General features: G+C 44.0%; 1 protein-coding gene across 2 annotated transcripts; it reads right to left on the bottom strand.

The window, feature by feature from the left end:
- Nucleotides 1–954: 954 nt before the first annotated feature.
- On the bottom strand, nucleotides 955–20,445 carry pcdh10b (protocadherin 10b). 2 transcript variants are annotated; one of them, XM_030396892.1, is made up of 5 exons: nucleotides 17,454–20,445; nucleotides 16,236–16,294; nucleotides 15,860–15,966; nucleotides 6,204–6,361; nucleotides 955–2,376 (listed from the first exon to the last, which is right to left on the bottom strand). In XM_030396892.1, the coding sequence occupies exons 1-5, from the start codon at nucleotides 19,800–19,802 to the stop codon at nucleotides 2,323–2,325; spliced, it is 2,727 nt and encodes a 908-aa protein (XP_030252752.1). In that variant the 5' UTR covers nucleotides 19,803–20,445; the 3' UTR covers nucleotides 955–2,322. The 2 variants fall into 2 exon arrangements, with proteins under 2 accessions (XP_030252752.1, XP_030252751.1); XM_030396891.1 differs by having other exon boundaries at nucleotides 17,289–20,443.
- Nucleotides 20,446–21,294: the final 849 nt, after the last annotated feature.

Genomic DNA, 21,294 nt, shown 5'->3' with positions numbered 1-21,294 from the left:
GGTCGCCGGAGCTGATCGCAGCTGTGCAGGACAATTCTCGTGTTTCCACCAGCTGGGCCACGACACGTTTCAGCAGCGTCAGCTCTCCACTCTACTCAGTGGAGATAGAAGTTGTTTTTTTTTACTCTACACTTGACAGCAGCTGCGTCAATCTGCACAGAGCAGATCGAGCCTCACAGGAAGTCAGACAGCGGAGCGGAATAGTGTATCCCGTCAATTTTCAAAATAAAACTTCCTGTGACGACTTAGATTTACAGCCCAAGAAAGTTGGAAATATTAACAATAAGCATAACCATGTGGCCTACTCAACCACAGCTTAAGCCCAAACATCCAGAAGAAATGATGACAAACACAATCTGCACAGGGCAACAAGATCAGGCAGGCACGATGCTAATACAGTTAACACGTTGATATTTCAGTTTTAAGTCATACTTTCTTATCTACGCAGAATATGGACTGCACAACCTACACATGAATGTGACTGCATACATCTCCAACCACTAGAACTGTCATAAACAATTACAATGCATGGGAATGTATGAGCCTGTGCACTTTATATATACACTATTTAAAATTGGAACTTGCAAATAAATGTAGGAAGGATCAAAGTAAATACACAAGTATCTCAAAACAAAAAAAAATGCACTGAATTTCTCTCACGGCAAGCAACATGTGTGACGATGTTTCACCTGTTTCTAAGAACGCACTTTTTAAAAACATCTGTAACTATGACCTCACAGCACTGGGGTTAAATATACTATGATTTTTGGACACTGGAAAAAAAAAAGAATAATAATTGAATGCGACCTGAGGGCCACAGTCATAAAATGTTAAATCAAACACAGTTTCTCTTCAACTCATAAAGCCTTAGCTGTGGAGAATGTCTTTAATTCTCTCAACCTCATGTCCGACCTTTTAAGATATCCATCAGAACAAATGCACACAAGACCCCCGTTTTCACCATTTTTCAGTTTATTGTTGGCATATCGGTGTGTTTGTGTGAGAAAGTAATGCATGTATACTGGATCCCACTGCACTGTGTACAACACCTTTAGCATTTGGCCACGTTTTTTGCTCTGTTTCTTCATGAATGGATCCTTAAAGTTTTGGTTACAATGACACAGAATTACCATGGATTTCAATCTAAATTGTTACCTCCTTTTTATTTATAGACATAATCTATATCAATATCCAAAAGTGGAAACAAAAAATGAAATAATGTCAAATAATGAGAACTTGAGTTTTACATCTGCTAAGGCTGTTCTGTCTCTCTGGATGTCTCCCCACTGGGAAAAACAAAAAGTCTTTTTCAGGGGCACTTAAACGAGAGTCAAACCTCTGAATCAGAATGTGGAACCCAGCAAACAAAAAGCACTCCTTCAGAACAAGTAGATAGATAGATTTATATATAGAGTTTTATATTCAGCTTGAAACTTTTTAAAAGAGTACAGTAAACACTTCTCACACATGATAGAAACTACTTGATGTCTCAGAATCAGGAAAATGTGGGCCAAACCGAGCCCACGATAAGGTGAACAAACCAAACTCAAAGCGAAAAAAAGAACCGAAAGTGAAAAGAATAACAAAAAAAAAACAATAATAAAAAAATATTCTGCCCACAATCTTTTCTTACAAAGTTTGAAGTAGATCGTAAGATCGTAATAGACACCTGACCACACGAACAGAATAGAAAAATCTAAAACAGTGGTATTGCATTTTGAAATGCACAAAGATTCTCCTGTACAATTTTGGCGCCTCTCAGCGAGTACAAACGCCTAAAGGGCTCAGTGGCGGTTTCTCTCGGTGGCTCTAGTTTTTCGATTTGTCTTTCAATACACATAATAGTCCTCGTCTGGTTTCATTTTCCTTAAAGACGTATACATCAGTGCTGTAAACAGGCACACACAGATTGGAAAAGGTCAGAGAGATCTGTGTCCAGTTTTATCTCTCTCTGTCATCAGTGTCCTTCCTCCTCCTCTGTAAGTTTCTCAGTCCTGCTGAGACAATGGAGTCCTTCTCGTAAGGCTATCCCTCTACCTGCCTGCACCCATCCATCCTAACCCCCTCCCCCGTGTCGACTCCTACTCCCGAGTGTGGGGTGCCTCCAAAGCCCGTCAGTGCTCCAAGATTTCCAGAAAGGATGGAACTCCTAGTTCCCAAAAGGGGGGGGGTCATCCGTATTCTGTGTGTAGTCAAGTGTGTTTTCACGTTTATTCTTTTGTTGGGTGAGGAGGGACGAGGGCAGGGAGGGAAATAAAAGTTGAAAACTTGATGCTTTGTTTTTTTTTATAGCCTTGGTCATCGAGGAGGGATTGTGCAAAGTCACGCAGTCTCCGGAATGTCCACGCGAAAGGAGCTAGCAAACCCCTTTCCTCGCTGCAAGAAGCAGAGTGGAAAAAAAAAAAAAAGTCTGGTTAGTTGTGTGTGTCTGTTTAAGCATGGGGGGTGAGGAGGGTGGAGGGGTGTCAAGTTTGAGTGAGAGGGATGATGAGAAAAAGAAAAAAAAAACAGCATGTAAATGGCCTCATTCACACAGAACTGCAGGGTTCACATGCACAACGAGGGGTAGGAAGTCTCACATCTCAGCTGGGCCATTTCAATTCACTGCTGTGAAATGGCTCATGGATAATATGATGGTGAGTGTGTGTGTGTGTGTGTGTGTGTGTGTGTGTGTGTAGCGTTGGAGGGGTGGGCTGGTGAATATTACACGGCCAATTTATTTAGGGCAACAACAAAAGAGGAAGGCTAGAGTCTAACCTCTCATCAAGCCCCCTCCCCGTCTCTGTCCCCTGCCTCCCCGTCTGAGTTTGATGACTATAATCACGGGGCTCCCCCCCCCAACCCCTTTGCACCACACCCTGACCTGACCTCGGGCCCAGGCCTGCACCCCCCTGGGACAAAAGAGCCTCTGTGTATCACTGGCTCATTTGATCAGATTAGCGAGCTCCAGCCTCTCGGTGCCATCTCTCTATCCCTTCCTCCACTCCACTCCTCTTTGCCTCTCGTCTTTCCTCTTCCCCACCCAGCCTTCTCTCTGACTGTTGTTCCCTCTTTGCCAATTTCCACCTCCTCGCTGCCGCCCCCACGCTCATTAGCATAAGGGCCACAGTGATCTACTTTGCGAGAGGAATGAGTGGCGGTGTTCGTGGGAACCGCAGCGATATCAGGAGCCCTCCGCTTTAGAGTGCTGCATCACGAGCACATAATAAGCACATCCATGGTAACTAATAGAAGCAGCGCAGCAAACACAGGGTGCTTCACACTAAAGGCTGACAGGCGTAAAGTGGAAAACACAGAAATGATAATAATTTAAAACCTTTGTCGTGGTTGCTGCTTGATGTTTGGTTGCATGCCAAGTTTATGAGGTCGACATGATTCACATTTTCCAAAAACAGATTTGTTATTCAAATTTGAAACAGCAATGTGAAAGAATAAATAAAGAATCTAATAATAATGATAATAATAATAATAGTTGCAGCTGCATGGAAATCCACTGTTTTTATATTTTTATAAATATGTATTTGAAATTATTTTTAGTTATAAGTTATTCGACTGTTAACAAACAACGGAATGCTTTTTAAACCTTGCAGGAAGCTCCTTTAATAGTCGCTGCCTTGTAACCTTATTCAGCAATTGTTTTATTGTAATGTTCACAAACCTTAACAGTTTAAGTATAAAGCATTTCATTGTTCGTTAACAGTCAAATGACTATTCACTAAAATGTAATTAACTACAAATGTACTATTTATTATTGATGATTATAAAGTGTTACCTATCATTTCACAGCCTGTTATTTACCTATTATATAAGTATGAATTATATATTGTCTATTTGATGATTCCTCACCTAAATTAGCGCTGCAATAAGCTGAAATCCATATTCAATATAATGTTCATATGTCGTCAAATGAATGTTCTGTTTTTATAAAACTGTTCACAGCCGCTTCATGACTCCACTTTTTATGATTGCATTAGTTTACATGTTCTCTTCTCCTAAATTCACTGAGATGATTTTGATATATTGTTCTAATTAAGTAACAATGAAGTAATCAGCTCACCTCCAAACTGTTATACTTGATAAAACTTCATTGTTTTCACTGTTTTATATGCTTGTTCTTTGCTCTGCATAAACATTATTGCTGTGATTCTTCATCTCAGCTAACAAAGCTGACAGCTATTTGGAAGACATTTTTTACTCTTTAAAGTGGAGTACCGTGTTCCGACCACCAAGTGACGAACCCCCAGAGCCTTTCAGGTTGATTATTATCCTGTATCTCTTTGTTATATATGGCATTATAGATGCAAAATGGCAGAGGGAAAACACTACCTCTGGATTCACTGTTCAATCCTCTTATTCTCAGAAAAGCGGACAGGAGAGTAATAACTAGGTAAGATGTTAGAAATACTTAATACATTTTTCTTTTTTGTGACTGAAAATACACTCCAGCGGATACCATGCACCAAAGGGTATACTCTGCCGATTGAGATTTTGCCTTTTGTGTTTGTCTAATTCAAAATGTTTTTTTAATAGTTCAATTAGGCAGCAATATAAAATAGTCTTTAGGCTCTACCTAAATATAGACTCAAGAGGATGAACATATTTGGCGCATAACACCCACTGAAGTACTGCATACATACATACATATATATACACACATATATATATATATATATATATATATATATATATATATATATATATATATATATATATATATATATATACTGTATATATATATATATACTGTATATATATATATATATATAAGATCTTATTCAGTTGGAAATTTTCATTTTTGGCTCTCTGCTTTACTGAGAATATTAGGATTTATCAATGACTACACTGTACCTTCATAGAAGTCCTTCAGAAAAACAGATAAATACCTATTTGCATGATTTTTCACTTGTTTAAGATTAAAAACAAACTTAAAAAAATTATTACTTTGTGATCGAATTATTCTTGCATGAAAGCATTAATAAAATCTCGGAGCGAACCTGATGATTATTCTCTGTGAGAACGCTGCAGTGTGCTAGAAGACAGCCTTTTATGAAGAAATTATAATGTGAGCAATTGGTTGCTTCGATATAGCTTTTTGATCCAGAATTTAAAAAAAAAAAAAAAAAGCATAGCAAATGAATAAAACATTAATTAAATGGAAGGAAAAAAATCCTGCTGTTCCTAACAGCATGCTGTGGTTTTAAATGACGGCACTAAGGAAGCAGCGGTGCTCTGACAGTTTGATAATTCCAGCTAGCTGTGTCGGATGATGAGAGAGGGGGCCTCTTCAGGCACTGCTTGACAAAATTATAATTAAGCATTATCACCAAATTGCAGTGATTGAGGATGTATCTCTTTGTGGCCCTTGAATGAGAGTTTAGAAACAGTAATTCCTTGGGAAATGTGCCTTTTCTGTTTTTTTCTCTCCTCAATTATCAAAAAAGTTTTTCTTTTTTTTTTTCCTATCCCCGCTCCAACGCAGTGACGTCCACCGAATCAGAATGAGCTGTCGAGCACACAGCCTGCTATTTTTCTTCTTCACGGGTTGAAAACAGCCATTTTCAGAGTCTCTTATATTACATCAGCCATTTTTTTCCATAATGTGACAGAAATTTAATGCTAACATCTCCACCCACACCAGAGCAACATTATAGATCACAATTGCTTTTGGCTGTGTAATTTGGAAAGGCCCACAGGCCAATTATTGCTGGAGGTTTGTGTGTGCGAGTGTGTGTGTGTGTGTGCGCGTGCGTGCGTGTGTGTGTGTGTATGAGAACACACTCATCACAGTCGGAGGTAATGGAGATGCTTGAGAAAGAGGGAAGAGTTAGTTAAACACTCTGACAAGAGCGCCGACAGAACAGAGGTCAGACCTGAATTTCACACTTCCTTCCGCCAGCCAGTCCAGGGAGAAAATTTAATTTGAGATGTCTTTTTTTTTTTCACCTAATTCGATCAGCAGATCAGAGAGCAGGACGGCCACAATACTCACTTAAATAGGCTGGTTTATAAGGTGCTCTGGAGCTAGGCAGAAATGCTTCCAACTCTTTCCTCTCTAGGGAGCCCTGGTGATGGCTGAGGTGATGATGTTTGAGAAGATGGTGGTGGTGGTGGTGGTGGTGATGGAGGTGTTGGGGACTGAGAGGCGTCTCTTTGCCAAAGGTGGAGAATGACTGATTAGTCGTTTGCTCGGGGCTTTCAAATACCTCTGTGTCCGGTACTGAGTCCATGCCGGGCACGTGGAGGTTGCTGCGGTAGTCTGGGCCCTGGCGCCCGTCGGAGGGCACGAAGCTGGGCATCCAGCAGCGATCAGAATGGCCCAGGGCCTTGCACTCCTCCGTGCAGTTAGAGAACAGATCGGCCCCTGTGCATGACAGAAGCATAGGGAAGGAGGAGAAATACATGAGAAAGGTGTTTAAGTCTTTAGCGCTGGAAACACGATACCTGCGCATATTCAAACACAAATAACTCCGTCCGACGCATTTACCCAAGACTTTTACAATATGTATTTATGCAACCTATGCTTTGATTCTTCATGTCGCGGCTTTCTGTTTCACCATCATTAAGATCAAAGCCAACTGCACAATGGATAGAAAAACCCGGCTGCTAACACACACACACACACAAAGAACTGTGGAACAAAGACTCATGGGAGTCTTGGTTTTGCTTTGTAACGTCTGTGGAAAAATAGGATTTAATAATGTGCAATATCTACCCAGTTTTTAGGCATCCACCTGACTATCTTCATACACTGCTACTTTTATGCTTTTTACTCCACTACATTTATTTAACAACCACAGTTTCTGATTACATTGCACATTTTCCTTTACAATCCATATCCGCATTAAACCCTTTGAACTGCGCTACAGAAAGCTGAAATCTGTACAACCTTAGCTAAAAATGTTATGTAAGTCAATAAACATTAATACATCTAAAAGACTCCTAACACTGGTCAATGTATTTGATGTATGTACACATTACCTTTTGAGATTTGTTCACTTTAATGAGTAAAAAACGTGTTTTGGTGGTCTCATCATCAATAGAAATATTTCCCAAGTGCCCACACTGGTATTTCTGCTTACTGTGATGTTATTTCTAGAATCTTCAAATGCTCGACATGCTCACGAAACTACAGAATACGGCAAAATCAAATTGACCCACTCCGACTGTTCCTCTCAGCCGCTGAGACTGACAACTCTCAGTCTGTTTCTCTGCTCCCCCCTTCCATCAGCCGCCGGCACCGCTGCATGTCATGTAACACACTGTTCTCGTCACTCGTGTACAACACGATGCAGTGGAAGACAAAAGCTAAACTTACTGCTGCAAAAAACAATTTGTAAGGATGCTCAGCTATCAAGGTTGTTATTTTAGATTGATTTGAATTCCTCTGCGAGTTAATCACTATTTTGTACATTATACTGGATTAAGACGGATCATGTAAACAACAATCTCCTGCAGCCTGTCAAGGGCCGCCTCAGGTTTTATAGGGTTAAGGAATTACAAAGGTTTACAAACGTCTGTTTCAACGTTATAATGTCCATTCAAATAATGTTCACAGAATAACTATATGATCTTTATCAACCATTTACAAAGTATTATGAACTTTAAAGTAAAAAAAAAATAAATACTTAAAGTTAACTAACTATAAACTTATCATTTTCTCATGATGGTTTAAAGTATCATGTTCAGAGTTTAAGATATCCAGCCTCCTGTCTAAGAACAAAAAAGAATGAGGAGTGTCAATCAAAAACAGACTTATCGGGCCAGTTCCCCGCAAGGCACCTCGGACCACTGGCACTACATGGTATACTTATACTTAATTTGAGTATTTGATTTTCCTACTTATGCTTGTAATGCACTCCATTTCACAGGGGAAATGTTCAAGGCCATCGCTTTATGTTGAAAAGTGGTGGCAGACATAACCACACTGACAAGACACAGAGGCTCTGACACTAGCACAGAGAATGGTCGAAGGTAGAAAGAAGCAAAACTCCGAAGAGCTTTTCAGGAAAGACGTTTGGTAGATAAAAGAAAAATAAAGTATTTTCTCAAGTGCTTTGCTAAAATACAGACGGGACATATTTGTACTTCATTTGTATTTCCATTTGATTCCATTTTCAAGAGGAACAAAGGGCATTGTACGGTCCCTTCACTCTTACTATTGTAGGTACTACACATCTTTTTGAAAGTACATGAAATTGTGAGCTCAGGAATTTTACTTGGAATGGAACATTTTTATGTTGTGGCATTGATATTTAGACCTTGCAAGAACTCTATTTTAAAACTGTTTCCAAAGCGAAAATATCAGTTTGGCAAAGCATTACATGTTTGTAAATGCAACATATGTTAAAAACTACGTTTGAAAGACTCATTCAGCATGAAAGACCTTTAAAGAAGAATAACTTCAGCCAATGGGGGAGATGCTGTGCAGCAGTTTCTTTTGTTCCTTGGATGTTTTTTGAAGTGGCAGAATCTTCAAACCGAACACTAGCAGATTGCTGCAATCAAAGAAATTACAACTGACATAAGTTAATTTGCATTTAAAGCAGGCAGGTTTCTTGCACTTACTTTAAGAAGCTGAAATTTTTGTAGAATAATGGAGTGACTGGCTGACTGAAGGCTCCGGTTTTATAAAAGGTACAACAGTCTATCTATCTAGAATGAGTCTAAAGGTTAATCTGGCTCACAGTTGTCAGCACCACTGAGTCTTCACACTAAATCAACGTAATGATGCAAGATGATTAATACAGTTTCTTCAGTGATATACATGCACTGAAGTTATACAGGGGTGAAGCCGCGTCCAAATGTTTGTGCCTGGCCCTGTTCTCAACGCTGATAAAGATGAAGCAAACCAAGAAAACAAACAAGAACAAGAAATAGACCTGTAATGATTTTTTTTTTTTTAAAGCCACTTAGCAAAAGAGCTTATGAAGGGAAAATATTCCCTACAGACACAGGAGCAAAGCCAGGATTTTAAATATACTGAAGCCATCAAGCTGTAAAACTTTTTAATGAATGCGTTCAGACATATTTGTTTATTCACCCGTCAGTTTCTGTTAATTTAATTTCCCAACGTGTACATCTTAATTGATTGCTAAAATGTTCAGTTGTCAAGAAAATACACAGTGTTTGGCTTGCCAGACAAACTGCCTGTTGTACAACACTATGACCTCAAATATATAAATCAGATGCAAAGCATCAAAGGTCATTGGATGATGTCATTTACATGTAAGCTATGTGCACGTATAAAAAAAAGGTCCCTTGGAGTTGATTGGTGAAATGTCTATGACACGTTGAAAGGCTGTGTGTGTGTGTGTGTGGTTGTGTGTTATAGGGAGGTGGGTGCAGTCTTTAAAGCCATTGCCAGCAAATTGCTGTGCTCTCTTTAGCTTGGGCATTAGATTAAGTGAACCACAAACTCAATGGTATTGGATTACCCAGCCTGCCCCTGTCCTGGGCCCTCACTCTCACCCTGTTTACTAAACCTTTTGTCCTCTGTGAAAGGCTGGTCACAGGTACAGCTGAAAACCAGTTTGAGCATGTTTGCTTTCATGTGGAGTAATTATTTGTGAGGCTTTGTAATGACAGCGTAATGACCTGGTGCAAAAATCACCTCTTGTCAGGAAGCAAAGCAGAACAGTTAGCAGGGCTGTTAGCTGTTCAGTGCAGCTATTTAGGCCGAGTGTAAGCCTTAAGCCAAATTGTGTTTTCATTGCCCCATATGTTTTTCGCAGTCGGGCCTAGATCCTGTGTATGCATGCATTTTGAAACCTAAATCCGCTTGTTTTGGATGTGTGTCTGAGTCGCTGTTTGGGGCTACAATCTGAACTGTCCAGCGAGGGCTATCTGCTGCTAATCCCTCTGAATACAGACTGATTAGGCTAAGACTGCTGCTGTCCCAGTAAGTAGAGTGTGAGCGTGTGTGAATGTGTGTTTGAGCGTGTGTGTGCAAGTGTGCGTGCGCGTGTGTGCGTTTTGTTGTGTGTGTCTGTAGCGGTCAGCAAAGGGGGAATTTGCTTTGTTACAAAGCGGATTAATTTGGCTTGCCATCACTAGCAGCTTGGAAAAGTGCCCAGTCTCCTAACGAGAGGGTTTCTTATTAAATATTAACCAACAAGCCATAAATACACCATCACATTATGTTTTAATACGGCCTCTTACACAGGAGGAAACAACTCACTGTACCACTTGACAGGGGGAGCAACCACAATGCATGCTGGTTGCTGACATACTGTATCAGTGCACCTTGGACATGCAGGGAGCGCTGCATTGTGCCGAGCAAAAAAGAAAAAAATAAAGTGGAAGGAGGACACAGATTACAAAATGGATGCTGTGTTAATTCTCAAAATGGGAACAGGAAATGGGGCATTTAGAGTCTGTCAGCGAGATAAGACTCAAGCACACACTCGTGTATATACATCCTCAGAGGGAGACAGAGGGACAGGGTGAGTAATTTCAGCCACAAAGCCAGATCAAGACATATTGATATTCCCTGTTATTTTGGCAACATTAGATGGCACATTAGGCAGTCTCCATGAATCAGAGGGAAACAAAAATGCTGCTATAAAACTGAACCCTTTGCACGCACACACACACAAACGCGGATTGAGCCGTGCTTAAAGTGTGAATAAAGGTTGTGGGTAATGCCCTTATCTCTCCACTGCGTAGCTCACCAACACATTTTCTCAGAGAAAACAGTGGGCCTGGTCCAGCTGCAGAGTACAGTATCTGTCCTCCTCTTCAACACGGGATGAAAAAGAACTGTGTCAACATGTCTTGCACTGAGCCAAAAACAAGCAGAGAGGCCAGCGAGCAGACAGCGGGAGGGGAGGGTAATGCGATCTTGAAGAGCGCTGACCCTCGTTACTTCTGATGCCTCATCTTATCATTCTGCACGCCGCTCGCACAGGGCAAACGTAAAAGTCTCGATAATAACCTTCATTTGGTAATTGGTATGCAGAGGTCTGAAAAATGAATTACTGATCAGCGAGCTGTTACCACGGTGATAACGTGAACTGCAGGCATAAGAAGGAATTTATCATGGCAGCGGGGAAAGATGGGAGTGGAGTTGGGGGGGGGGTTGGATAGAAAAGTGGATAAGCGCCTCGACTTAATCTCCTCCAAGTGCGTGACATTGGCTATATTGATAATATGTACTTTACACATGTATCAGGCCTGGAAGCTGGGTCCCTGAGGGGACTATCGGGGAAGAGAAAAGAAGCGGTCCTAAAAAGGTCCAGCAGCAAAAGACGAGCGTTGTGATTTAATTGGCAAGGAAGTGTGGCCATCACAGAATGTACAGAAGGACCTTTAACTCAGAAAGCCATCAAAAATCTAGCCGCTGAAAGTGGCAGAAACATTTGTAATGAAGTCCTCATGTGGGCTAGCTAGGATCACAAAATGTTGTGGTATGACAGTTTGAATAACTGGTTAACTATGTGAAGCATCAGTTTCTGCTTTGTGAAGTTTCTATGGTGTCTGCTTTTCATTTACTGAAATATTTTGTTAGTAGAGCCTGACCGATATGACAGTGGGCTGATATTATAGATTGATCACCCCCCACAGATATATCATATCGGCACATATGTTGCTGATACGTGCCGAATGAAAACTTTTTTCAAAAGATGCTTGATTCCCAGTGAAGTTTATTGTTTCAGTGCACTGATGTCATTTTTGGACAATAAAGTTTATTGATAAATTGTAAAACATCCTGCCTCCATTATATACCTATGATTGCCACATTTCATAAAAAATATGTGTGTTTATGTTTAGTTTGTGTATATAAACTATAAAAGAATATTGAATGTCGTTACTCCCTAATAGTATTAAATACATTTTGGCATCGGTACCAAAATCAGTCAGGCTCTAACTGAAAGTGCAATGCTTAAACAGTTTAATCATAAGCTGGTTAGGCACTTGTTGTACTGAAAGCCAAGATTGTATATACTGTCTGAAACATAAGAAAGTTTAATGTAACATGAAGCATTGTTATGGATTAAAAAACGCAGAGTTAAAAATGTGTTCCACTTTGACCAGCTACGACATTAAAAGGACTAACATGCATACATGTGATGCATGCAGTGTTATGTAATTAGTCAATGATAATTCAATTATAAATGCTGGATGGTCCCTGACAAGGAACTCTTCCAGCTTCTGAGCTAATCACAGTACAGCACAATAACTGACCTGACGTGTGTTTCCACCATCCTCTCATCTGTTATTCATTCTTCTGTTCCATACATAGGTAGGAACGTAAGCAGTGAGACACTTCACAGGCTACATATTACATTTCTATATGTGAAATATGAAATTCAAAGTGAAAATGCATGTAAATGAAACACTGCGTAAAACCGGGGAAGTGAATGATGTTGATTTAGGGAAAAATATATGACTACAAGAGTGAAAGTAGATTTGTATGAAATTACAATAAATGTATGTGAGAGGCACAGAATAAATTATGGCTTATACAGCCACTCATAGCTCTGTTTAATGAGTCACATTTAGAATGCGGAAATTTGACTTGTTTTTGGATTGTGTTCCTACTTCATTAACGATCTGAGTTTTGTTCCCCCGCTCGCCCTTTTTATTTAGGAGCACCCTCACATTATTCAAGTGCATCCAGTAATATATTTCAACTTAGTTTCTTCATAGTTCATGTGAATGATTGCAAACATAACTAAAGGATCCGACTGTTTTCCATCTTTAACTATGGTTAAGGATGTGATGCCTCACAAGTTCTCTCGTTAGCGTGCAAGGAATTCAAGAGCAGTACAGTGCCTCACACATGCACGCACGCACAAAGAAATGCACTGTAGAATGAACGTGTGCAAGAAGATTATAAAATCCCACTGTTGGCTTAATATCTATTTAGAGGCATCTCTCTACATGACCAGTTGTTTTTGTTAAAACATTGTTTTAACATTTTTTTTAATCTGACCTGCACTGGTATGACCAATGAAACTATTAAGTTGCTCTTCACACATTTTGGGCCGTCTGTGCAACCTAAATAATTGCATCCTGGAGCCCTGGAAATGCTTTATACAATATCTATTAAGGGCCGCTGTAAAGGCTTGTACGTATCGTTACCCAGATAATGTTTGTGGATGAACTACTCAGTATTCATAAAGCATTTACAAAGCGTTATAAAGGTCAGCTGCAACTTCCCAATAAACTATTGCTTAATTACTGCCTATTACTGTTAACAGTCAAATAAGCACTTTTTTACTACAGTTTGATTAACTGTAAGTTTGACATTTATTAATAATGGTCATTAAAACATGTTACTGAATACAGAAGTGGTGGTCACAGTAGTGGTAACAGTTTTAGTACTATAATGTTGAATATAATATTTACACATTTAAATCTGGAGCTCTACTACAAACTAGTCCGAATTTATAATAATAATACATTTTGGCATGGTAAGATGTATATATGCTGTTGTTTCACCATTACAGGTGATTTCTAGTCTCTTTCTGGACTGCATCCTTGAGGAAACATTGAGTGGTTTGAATCGGGGGAACAACAGAACGCACAGCCTGGAGCAGAAATTGCTGGCACGGCGACGCGAGCCAGCAGCAGAAATGAAGTTCCCTGTCAAACGCAAGAGAAGAGGCTAACGCGCCATTGTGATGGATGACATGGACACGTGTTTATTTAACATTAGCATTTATTAAACACGGGCGTGTTTCGAGTGTGGTCGTCGCTGACAAACTCAATTAGCACGCACAGGGTAATGCCTGTGTTTTTCCCTCGGCATTGTGGGAGCTGAATCGCGGGACACTAAGCCGCACTATCAATTATCCTAATCAAACAAAGACTTAATGCACAGCAAATAATCTGTTTAAAGGCACTAAGCTGATTGATAACTCAGCAACAAAGTAACTGTATCCAATTTGCCGCACCAAGGGTACTCAAAGTCAGGAGTGAAGTTTTGCTGGGGCCCGCCACCGCATCACAACTCCACACACGACGCTGCGTGCAAAAACTGATACAACTGAGATGTGTTTGCAGCTCAGAGTGTCAGAAACTGCCCACGTGGAAAGCAGGAATCAATCGCCTGCTCAGATTCATAATCCGATTTCAGGGTTCGATTCTCAGCTGGGCACGAATCACACTGTGTCACACTGTGACGCAGGATGTGCTCGATTGATCCATTGATTAACAGAACCTGAAATGGAAAATCGTTTGAAGGCGACTGATATTTACCACCCACTCCTGTACAGCGGCATTCTGTTTAAGTGCAGATTTTTAAAGACGTTTCATGTGGCTGCATATCACAGAATAGATTCACATCACGCTGCGGCACACACCGCAGTGGAGGCCCACGGGTGACCTTTTGCTACACAGCCATTTTACGTTTTCTTTCACCACATTAGTTTTATTTAGTAAAAGCCTCTTGTACTCGTCTGATGACATCTCCCATTTTTAGGCTTTCCCGTATTTTGTTAAACGATGAGAGAGAGAGAAAGAGAGTTTAGACTCTGAGAAGTACGGCATTCAAAACGCACCAACTTGTATGAAACAGTGTGACTGCTTTCAACAGAATATGAACTCTGGCTAGCAGCATTCAAATGGCATACTAATGCACTTGAAATAGGACAGGTCCATCCACATGAAGTGGCTGGCTGGCTCAGTCCCGATTGAATGTGAAAATGCTCTGCTGTGGTCATGTGAAGCTCTAAATCTGAGCTTATTAGAGCCAAAACAGGGGCTGTGGTGGCAGGACGTGGGGGTTCAGCTTGAAGGGTTTCTGTTTACGAAAGCTTTTTGTAACCCATCTAGGCATAGCTGGAGAGACAGTGGAAGTGGCAGGCAAGCTCCATTTGGCACGGCAAGGGGGGGGCCCGCTGCGAGCGACCAGACACGATGACAGGCTCTGTCCAAAGAGAGCTCGCTACTGAATGAAGACATAAAACCAGCATTCATAACTCAGTGGGGCCCCATTGTGCGAGCTCAGATGGGTTCCTTTAGGAAAGTAAGATAAGAAAAGGAGAAGAAAAAAAAGGGGGGGAATGGGTCTGGAAGAATGTGGTCAGGGAGGAGGGGAGGAAAGGGAGAAGTGCGGAGGGATTGGGTGCGAGAGTTAATTAATTTAATGAGTGGATGAATCGGCCGTGTTGTCTGCCGCGGCCGCAACCTATTTGGTCCGCTTCCCAGCACTCCAGTGTGAGTGAGGCCTCATTAAAAAGCCCATCGCGTCTCACTGAACGGTCTCCAGCACCAAGTGACCGAGCTCACAGGGAGCGGCCTCGTCATTAACACCGCCACATATTTACAGACAACAGTGTGGCGGGGGGGCTTGCTTTCCAAATCACCATGTGTCCGAGAAGACAAAAACAAATCTCGCGAGTCGCGTTCCAATAAATAAAAAAAAAAAAAAGTACGCGAGTACTCGGAGGCAGCTCTCTTTATTGTGTTACCAGCCATCCCGAGCATTTTTTAATCTTATTAATAATTTTTATTTTAGGGCCGGCAGGAAGTCACAAGACACACGTCACGAGAGAGAGATCAGAACGTCTCCAAGTACAGCCGCATCAGCAGAAAGGCTGATTGTCTGACACGCTGGCATGTCTCTGGTGATGCTGACTCCAGCTGTGTGTGATGTTAGCCCTTATTAAAATGAGCTCTCTTTTCTTTTCTTTTTTTTTCTCCAACCTACACAATGAGCTGGGAGAGTCGGCCGGGCGATCTGCTCCGGCACACGCACGGCATAGTAACCACATGCTAATCAGCAGTGCCCGCTCCGGTCCCCTGGAAGCCGCGGGGCCATTGATTTGCCCTCTGAGCACGCCTCTTAAAAGAAATCAAATAAAGTCGCAGAGGATAAAGCAGCTCATACAGTGAAGACGAAGCCAGCTCTTACCAGAGGAGTGGCCTCGGTTGGTGGCGTCGTGGTCGCTGTCTCCCTGCTCGCTGTCTCCGTGGCCGCTGTCTTTAGAGCTGACCAGGTCCGCCTCCTGGAACGCCGAGCTGCAACCAGAGGAAACAAAATCAAGGCCTCTTCTTTTTTTTTTTTGCATTTGGCTGTTTTTTTCATCTAATAGCAGTTATTATTATTATTATTATTATTATTATTATTATTATTATTATTATTATTCCAGCCCCTCTTTCTAATCTTCCTGATCCCATCTCATCATGGAGAGCATCATCACAGTAATGTGGAGGCAGTGGCAGATAAGAGGTTTATGACAGAGTGGGCAGCAAGAGAGGCTGCAGCCACGAGCTCGTTCCATATTTACCTGTTGACACGTCTCGGCCTGTCAACCAGGTAGCTGAGTTCAGCTCGCTGGTGTTTGGTCTGAAAGAGAAGGGGTAGTTTATTTTAGTTTTAGTGTGCGTGCGTGTGCGTGTGCGTGTGTGTGTGTGTGTGTGTGTGTGTGTGTTGCTTGAGCAGCTAGATGAGCACAGAAAAAAAAAAACATCGGCATCATTGAGCAAGAAAAGGATGCAACCCACACAGTTCCAATGTGGATGTTAGCCACCCTGAGCTGCGTTCAGCCATCACACGTGTGGTGAGGAGTGTGTGTTTGAGGAGGTGAGCTTTCCCACGGGGAGGGTGTGTGTGTGTGTGTGTGTGTGTGTCTGTGTCTGTGTCTGTGTCTGTGTTGGGAGGGGTATTTTGTTTATGTTGCCAAGGCGCAAGATGAAGTAGAGCACCTATTCAGGCTGGCACAGCCAAGACATGCATTTGTGTTCTAGTGCGACTCAGCAACTTTGTGACCAGTTTGCTTAATGTGAATGCACCTCTCCCCAGGGACAGGGTCTCTCTCTCTCTCTCTCTCTCTCTCTCCCTCTCTCTCTCTCTCTCACATACACACACACACACACACACACGCACGCACGGACACTCACAGCAACCAGCAGCCTCAGTTGCCCACCATACATGTTGTCCCTACACTTCTCGAATTCAGATTTTTTTTTTTATCTTCCTTTTCTTTCCATTTTGAAGACTGCAACCTGAACATGCAGTCGCTGTTCTGGCAGGGCTGCCACAGATAACGTGTGATCATTGTTTTACTTGGATGCCTTCCCTGAAATAACTCAGATGATGTTGCGGCATATTGGCCGTACACTAAAGTGAGGTTTAATTAAAAATAAATAAATAAATAAAAAAGAAAAGGAGATGGAAATGGCCCCTGAATGAAAGGTGTTTGATTTGAATGTGTCATGTGTTGATGTATTTAAACTGGACAGGGAGGCAGTCTTCATGTGTCCTGTCTATGGGGGTAGTAGACATGCTGGGGGTCTCTGAACAGGAGGGGTTAAGCCGTAGGTATGAGAGGGACTCTTACCTCGTTTGATAAAATGCTGCCATTTGATATGATGTCAGGCTGCTGGTCTGTGTACCCTGTCACTATGGCCCCGCACGGGTTGTGATCGGTGTCAGTGCTCCTAGATGGACTACACGGCTTTAGGAACATGAGGTCGGTTTTGGCAGACTCTGGAGTCAGACATACCTGGTAGCAATAGTTCTGGTTTTGGTGGTGGGAGCCGAAGCTCCCTGACTCCTCCACGGGGACCTGAGCCGTGCCGGCCCCGCTGACGTTGCCAGCGCTTTGCACCAGCATGATATCCGACTTGCTGAGCTTTTTCTTGCGGGCCCGGGCCTGCCGAGAGCAGCAGGAGCTGCAGCCCAGGCAGCACTCGCTGGTCAGACACGTGTAAATGTTGAGCTTTTTGTCCTTCTGGCAGCGCACGGCCAGCACAATCATGACCAGGAGGAAGATGAAGGAGACGGAGCCCAGGGCGATGATGAGGATGAGGGTGAGGTCCAGGGTGCCCTCTTTCCCCTTAGCGGTGCCTCCCCGGTCCCCGCCTCCACGGCCTTCAGCCACGCTGTCCACCAGCACCACCAGGACGCTGGCGCTGGAGGACAGGGGCGGCTGGCCGTGGTCTCTCACCTCGATCAGCAGGTCGTACAGCTGGTGGGGGTCGCGCTTGACCGACACCCGCCTCGCCGTCCGCAGCTCGCCCGTCCTCCAGTCCATCCTGAACATGCCGTTCTCGTTGCCCCTCTGGATGCTGTAGGACAGCCGTGCGTTCTCGCCGTCGTCAGCATCCATTGCCACGATGCGCGTCACCAGGTAGCCCGGCTCGGCTGAGCGGGGCAGGGGCTCCTTGGCTGTACCGTTCTTCCCTATGGGCGCCAGGACCGTGGGGGGATTGTCATTCTGATCCACGATGATGACTTTGACCGTGGCGTTGGAGGAGAGCTCCGGGGTGCCCGCGTCTTTGGCCTGCACCATGAATGTGAAATCTTTCAGCTGCTCATAATCAAAGGACCTGAGTGCGTACAGGTAGCCCGTCTCCTCGTTGATGGACACGTAGGTTTTGACCGACATGCCCTGTATGTCACACTCTAATATTGAGTAGCAGATGAGCGCGTTCTGACCGATGTCCGGGTCCAGAGCCGTCACGGCGTGTATGTACGCGCCCGGCACGTTGTTCTCGGTCACATACACATCATATATGGGCTGCGTAAACGTGGGCGCGTTGTCGTTCTCATCCGACACCTGGACACGGATGGACTTGCTGGTGGCGAGCGAGGGCGTCCCTTTATCGCGTGCAACGACGGTCACTGAGTATGAGTCCAGCTGCTCCCGGTTCAGCGGCCCGTCGGTCACTATGGTGAAATAATTCCTGAAGGAGGATTTAAGTTTGAACGGGACGTCACCGAGGATCTCCACGTGAATCTGTCCGTTTTCCTCCGCGTCTTTATCCGTCACACTCAGCAGCGCGATGACGGTCCCGGGAGCCGCCTTCTCGCTCACCGACTCGGTGACAGTGCTGAAGGTGATCTCCGGCGCGTTGTCGTTCAGGTCGTTGACTTTAACCAGCACTTTGCAGTGCGCGGGGACGGCGTTTGGCCCCAGATCCTTGGCCTGGACGAAGATCTGATACAGGCTGCTCTCCTCGAAATCCACCTCTCCGCGCACCTCGACGCGTCCGGTGCGCGGGTCTATGCTGAACAGGTCCTTTACGCGGCTGGAGATGTGGTTACTGAAGGAGTAAACTATCTCCCCGTTTAATCCCTCGTCCATGTCGGTGGCGTTCAGCTGTATCACCAGCGTCCCCACCGGTGCGTTCTCCGAGAGGCTCACCGTGTACACGGGCTGGTCAAACACCGGCACGTTGTCGTTGGAGTCCAGCACTTTGACCACCAGCAGCGCCGTGCCTGTCCGGGGAGGCTGCCCGCCGTCCACCGCGGTCAGCACGTACCTGTGCGCCGCCTGCTGCTCCCGATCAAGCGGCTTCTCCAGGACCAGCTCCGCGAACTTGTTTCCGTCCGTTTGGGTCTGCACGTCCAGATAAAAGTAGTTGTTCGTGGTGATATCATACGTGCGTAAAGCGTTAGAGCCCACGTCCGGGTCGAATGCGCTCTCCAGAGGGAAACGGGTACCCGGAGTGGCGCTCTCCGAGATCTCCACCGTGATGTCAGTCTCCGGGAAGCTGGGGGGATTGTCGTTAATGTCCACCACCTCGATTTCGACCCGAAACAGCTCCAGCGGGTTCTCCAAGAACACCTCCATGTTGAGCTGGCAGCTGGCGCTCTGTTTGCAAATCTGCTCCCGATCGATTTTTTCGTTAACGAACAGGACGCCGTTCTCCAGGTTCACCTCCAGGTACGGTGTCCGAGAATTGGGCACCACCTGGAAGCGGCGGGAGGCCAGTTTGGTAAGGTCCAGTCCCAGGTCCTCGGCGATATTCCCCACCAAGGTGCCATGGTCCGCCTCCTCCGGCACAGAGTAGCGTATCTGAGAGAGCACTCCATCCGTGATGCACAGGAGGATCAAAAGCACAATCATCGCCGGAAAAAGTGCACTTGGGTAAAAAAAACCAAAAACATTAAAAAACAAAACAAAACAAAGCAAAACAAAAACAAAGATTATAAATGATATTATCCTCTGTTACTGGACAAAATGTCAATTTAAAACACCCATTTAGTCGGGAGGCAAAAGTCTCCAAAATGCGTAAAAGTCTCCAAAAATGTTTGAGGCGTCCAGAGAAATGTGTCCAGTTAAAAGAGAGGCATTTTGATCTCTGAGAGGAGTTTTAAAGACTGCACGAGCTTTCTCCTCTTCTGGCTCCGCCGTGCTGCTCTTCAGGAGGAGACCACAGCGCACATTCCAACGAAGCGCAGTGCCGCCGGAGTGATGAGACCAATCTGGAGAGGAGTTGGGAGAAAATCATTTATAATCCATACAAGGAAAAAAAAGAAGAGGTTTGAGTTTTTTTTTTTTTTCTTTTCTTTTCTTCTTCTTCTTCTTTTACTGTGATGGTCCCTGATCAGAAGAAGAAGTGTGGGACTTTTCCCTGTCTCCTGCTCTGTCTCTGTGTGTCTCCCTGGCACCCTGCTCCCTCACTGCGGTCACCTCCACTCCACTCTCTACTGACGCCGTTCACTCAGCTATTTGCTTTTTCCCGCATCGCGCCTCCCCCTCGCAGCCCCCGCGGCTGTAAATCATGCAGAGGGCTCTCTCCTGATTGGCTCGCCGGGTTGCCCCTCAACTTGCGCTCCGCCCACGTCTCCCTCACCGCTCCTCTGCGTCTCTCTGCCTCCCCATCAGCTCGGACCGGCCTCCTCTTTAAGATATCTGACGTAAAAAAAAAAAAAAAAAAGAAGAAGAAGAGAGGGACAAGGAGCGTCGAGGCTGGACAGTCAAGACTTTAACCCCTCAGTTGCCAGATCGTGATCACCCCCACCCCCACCACCTACCTGTGATGTAAAGCGCATCATGTAATGAACCAGTGTGTAATTAGACGGAGTGGGGGGACTTGTTGACGTGGTGTCAGGGCCCGTGTGAGGCCCCAGGACAGGGGTGGGCGAACCGGGTTAATGCATGCAAATGTTGTGATATGTATGCAGTGAATCATTCGCCATTCGTGCGCTGCTCTTAAGGCTGTGCGTTATAATTGCGCCCGGTAGAAGTAACGTTAATAACTGTCCCCCCAGCCACACGGCAGCGTGACAGCAGTGACAGGCAGGAGCGTCACATCCGCGGACCTCATACGACCCCTAGTGGCGGAGCTGCAAACCAGAAACCTGATTCACACTAAAAAGGAAAAACACTTAGGCCTCTTCACACCTTTTCTCCTCTCCTCCATCCGCAAATAATGAATCACGTCTTCTCTCCGTCTTAAACCCTCAAACACCTTAAACATGTGTGTTGTTTTTTTTTTCTTTCCCCCAGTTTTAGCCTGACGTTTTATATGTGCTTCATACGAGAATGGATGAATAACACAGATTTTATTTTATTTTTTAAAGGGGAAAAAAACTGGACGATATGTGTGGGTTTA

The sequence above is a fragment of the Sparus aurata genome, chromosome 18, assembly GCF_900880675.1.
Source record: "Sparus aurata chromosome 18, fSpaAur1.1, whole genome shotgun sequence".
NCBI lineage: Eukaryota > Metazoa > Chordata > Actinopteri > Spariformes > Sparidae > Sparus > Sparus aurata.
The sequence above is the reverse complement of the archived record's forward strand: the minus strand, read 5'-3'. Positions and strand labels throughout refer to the sequence as shown.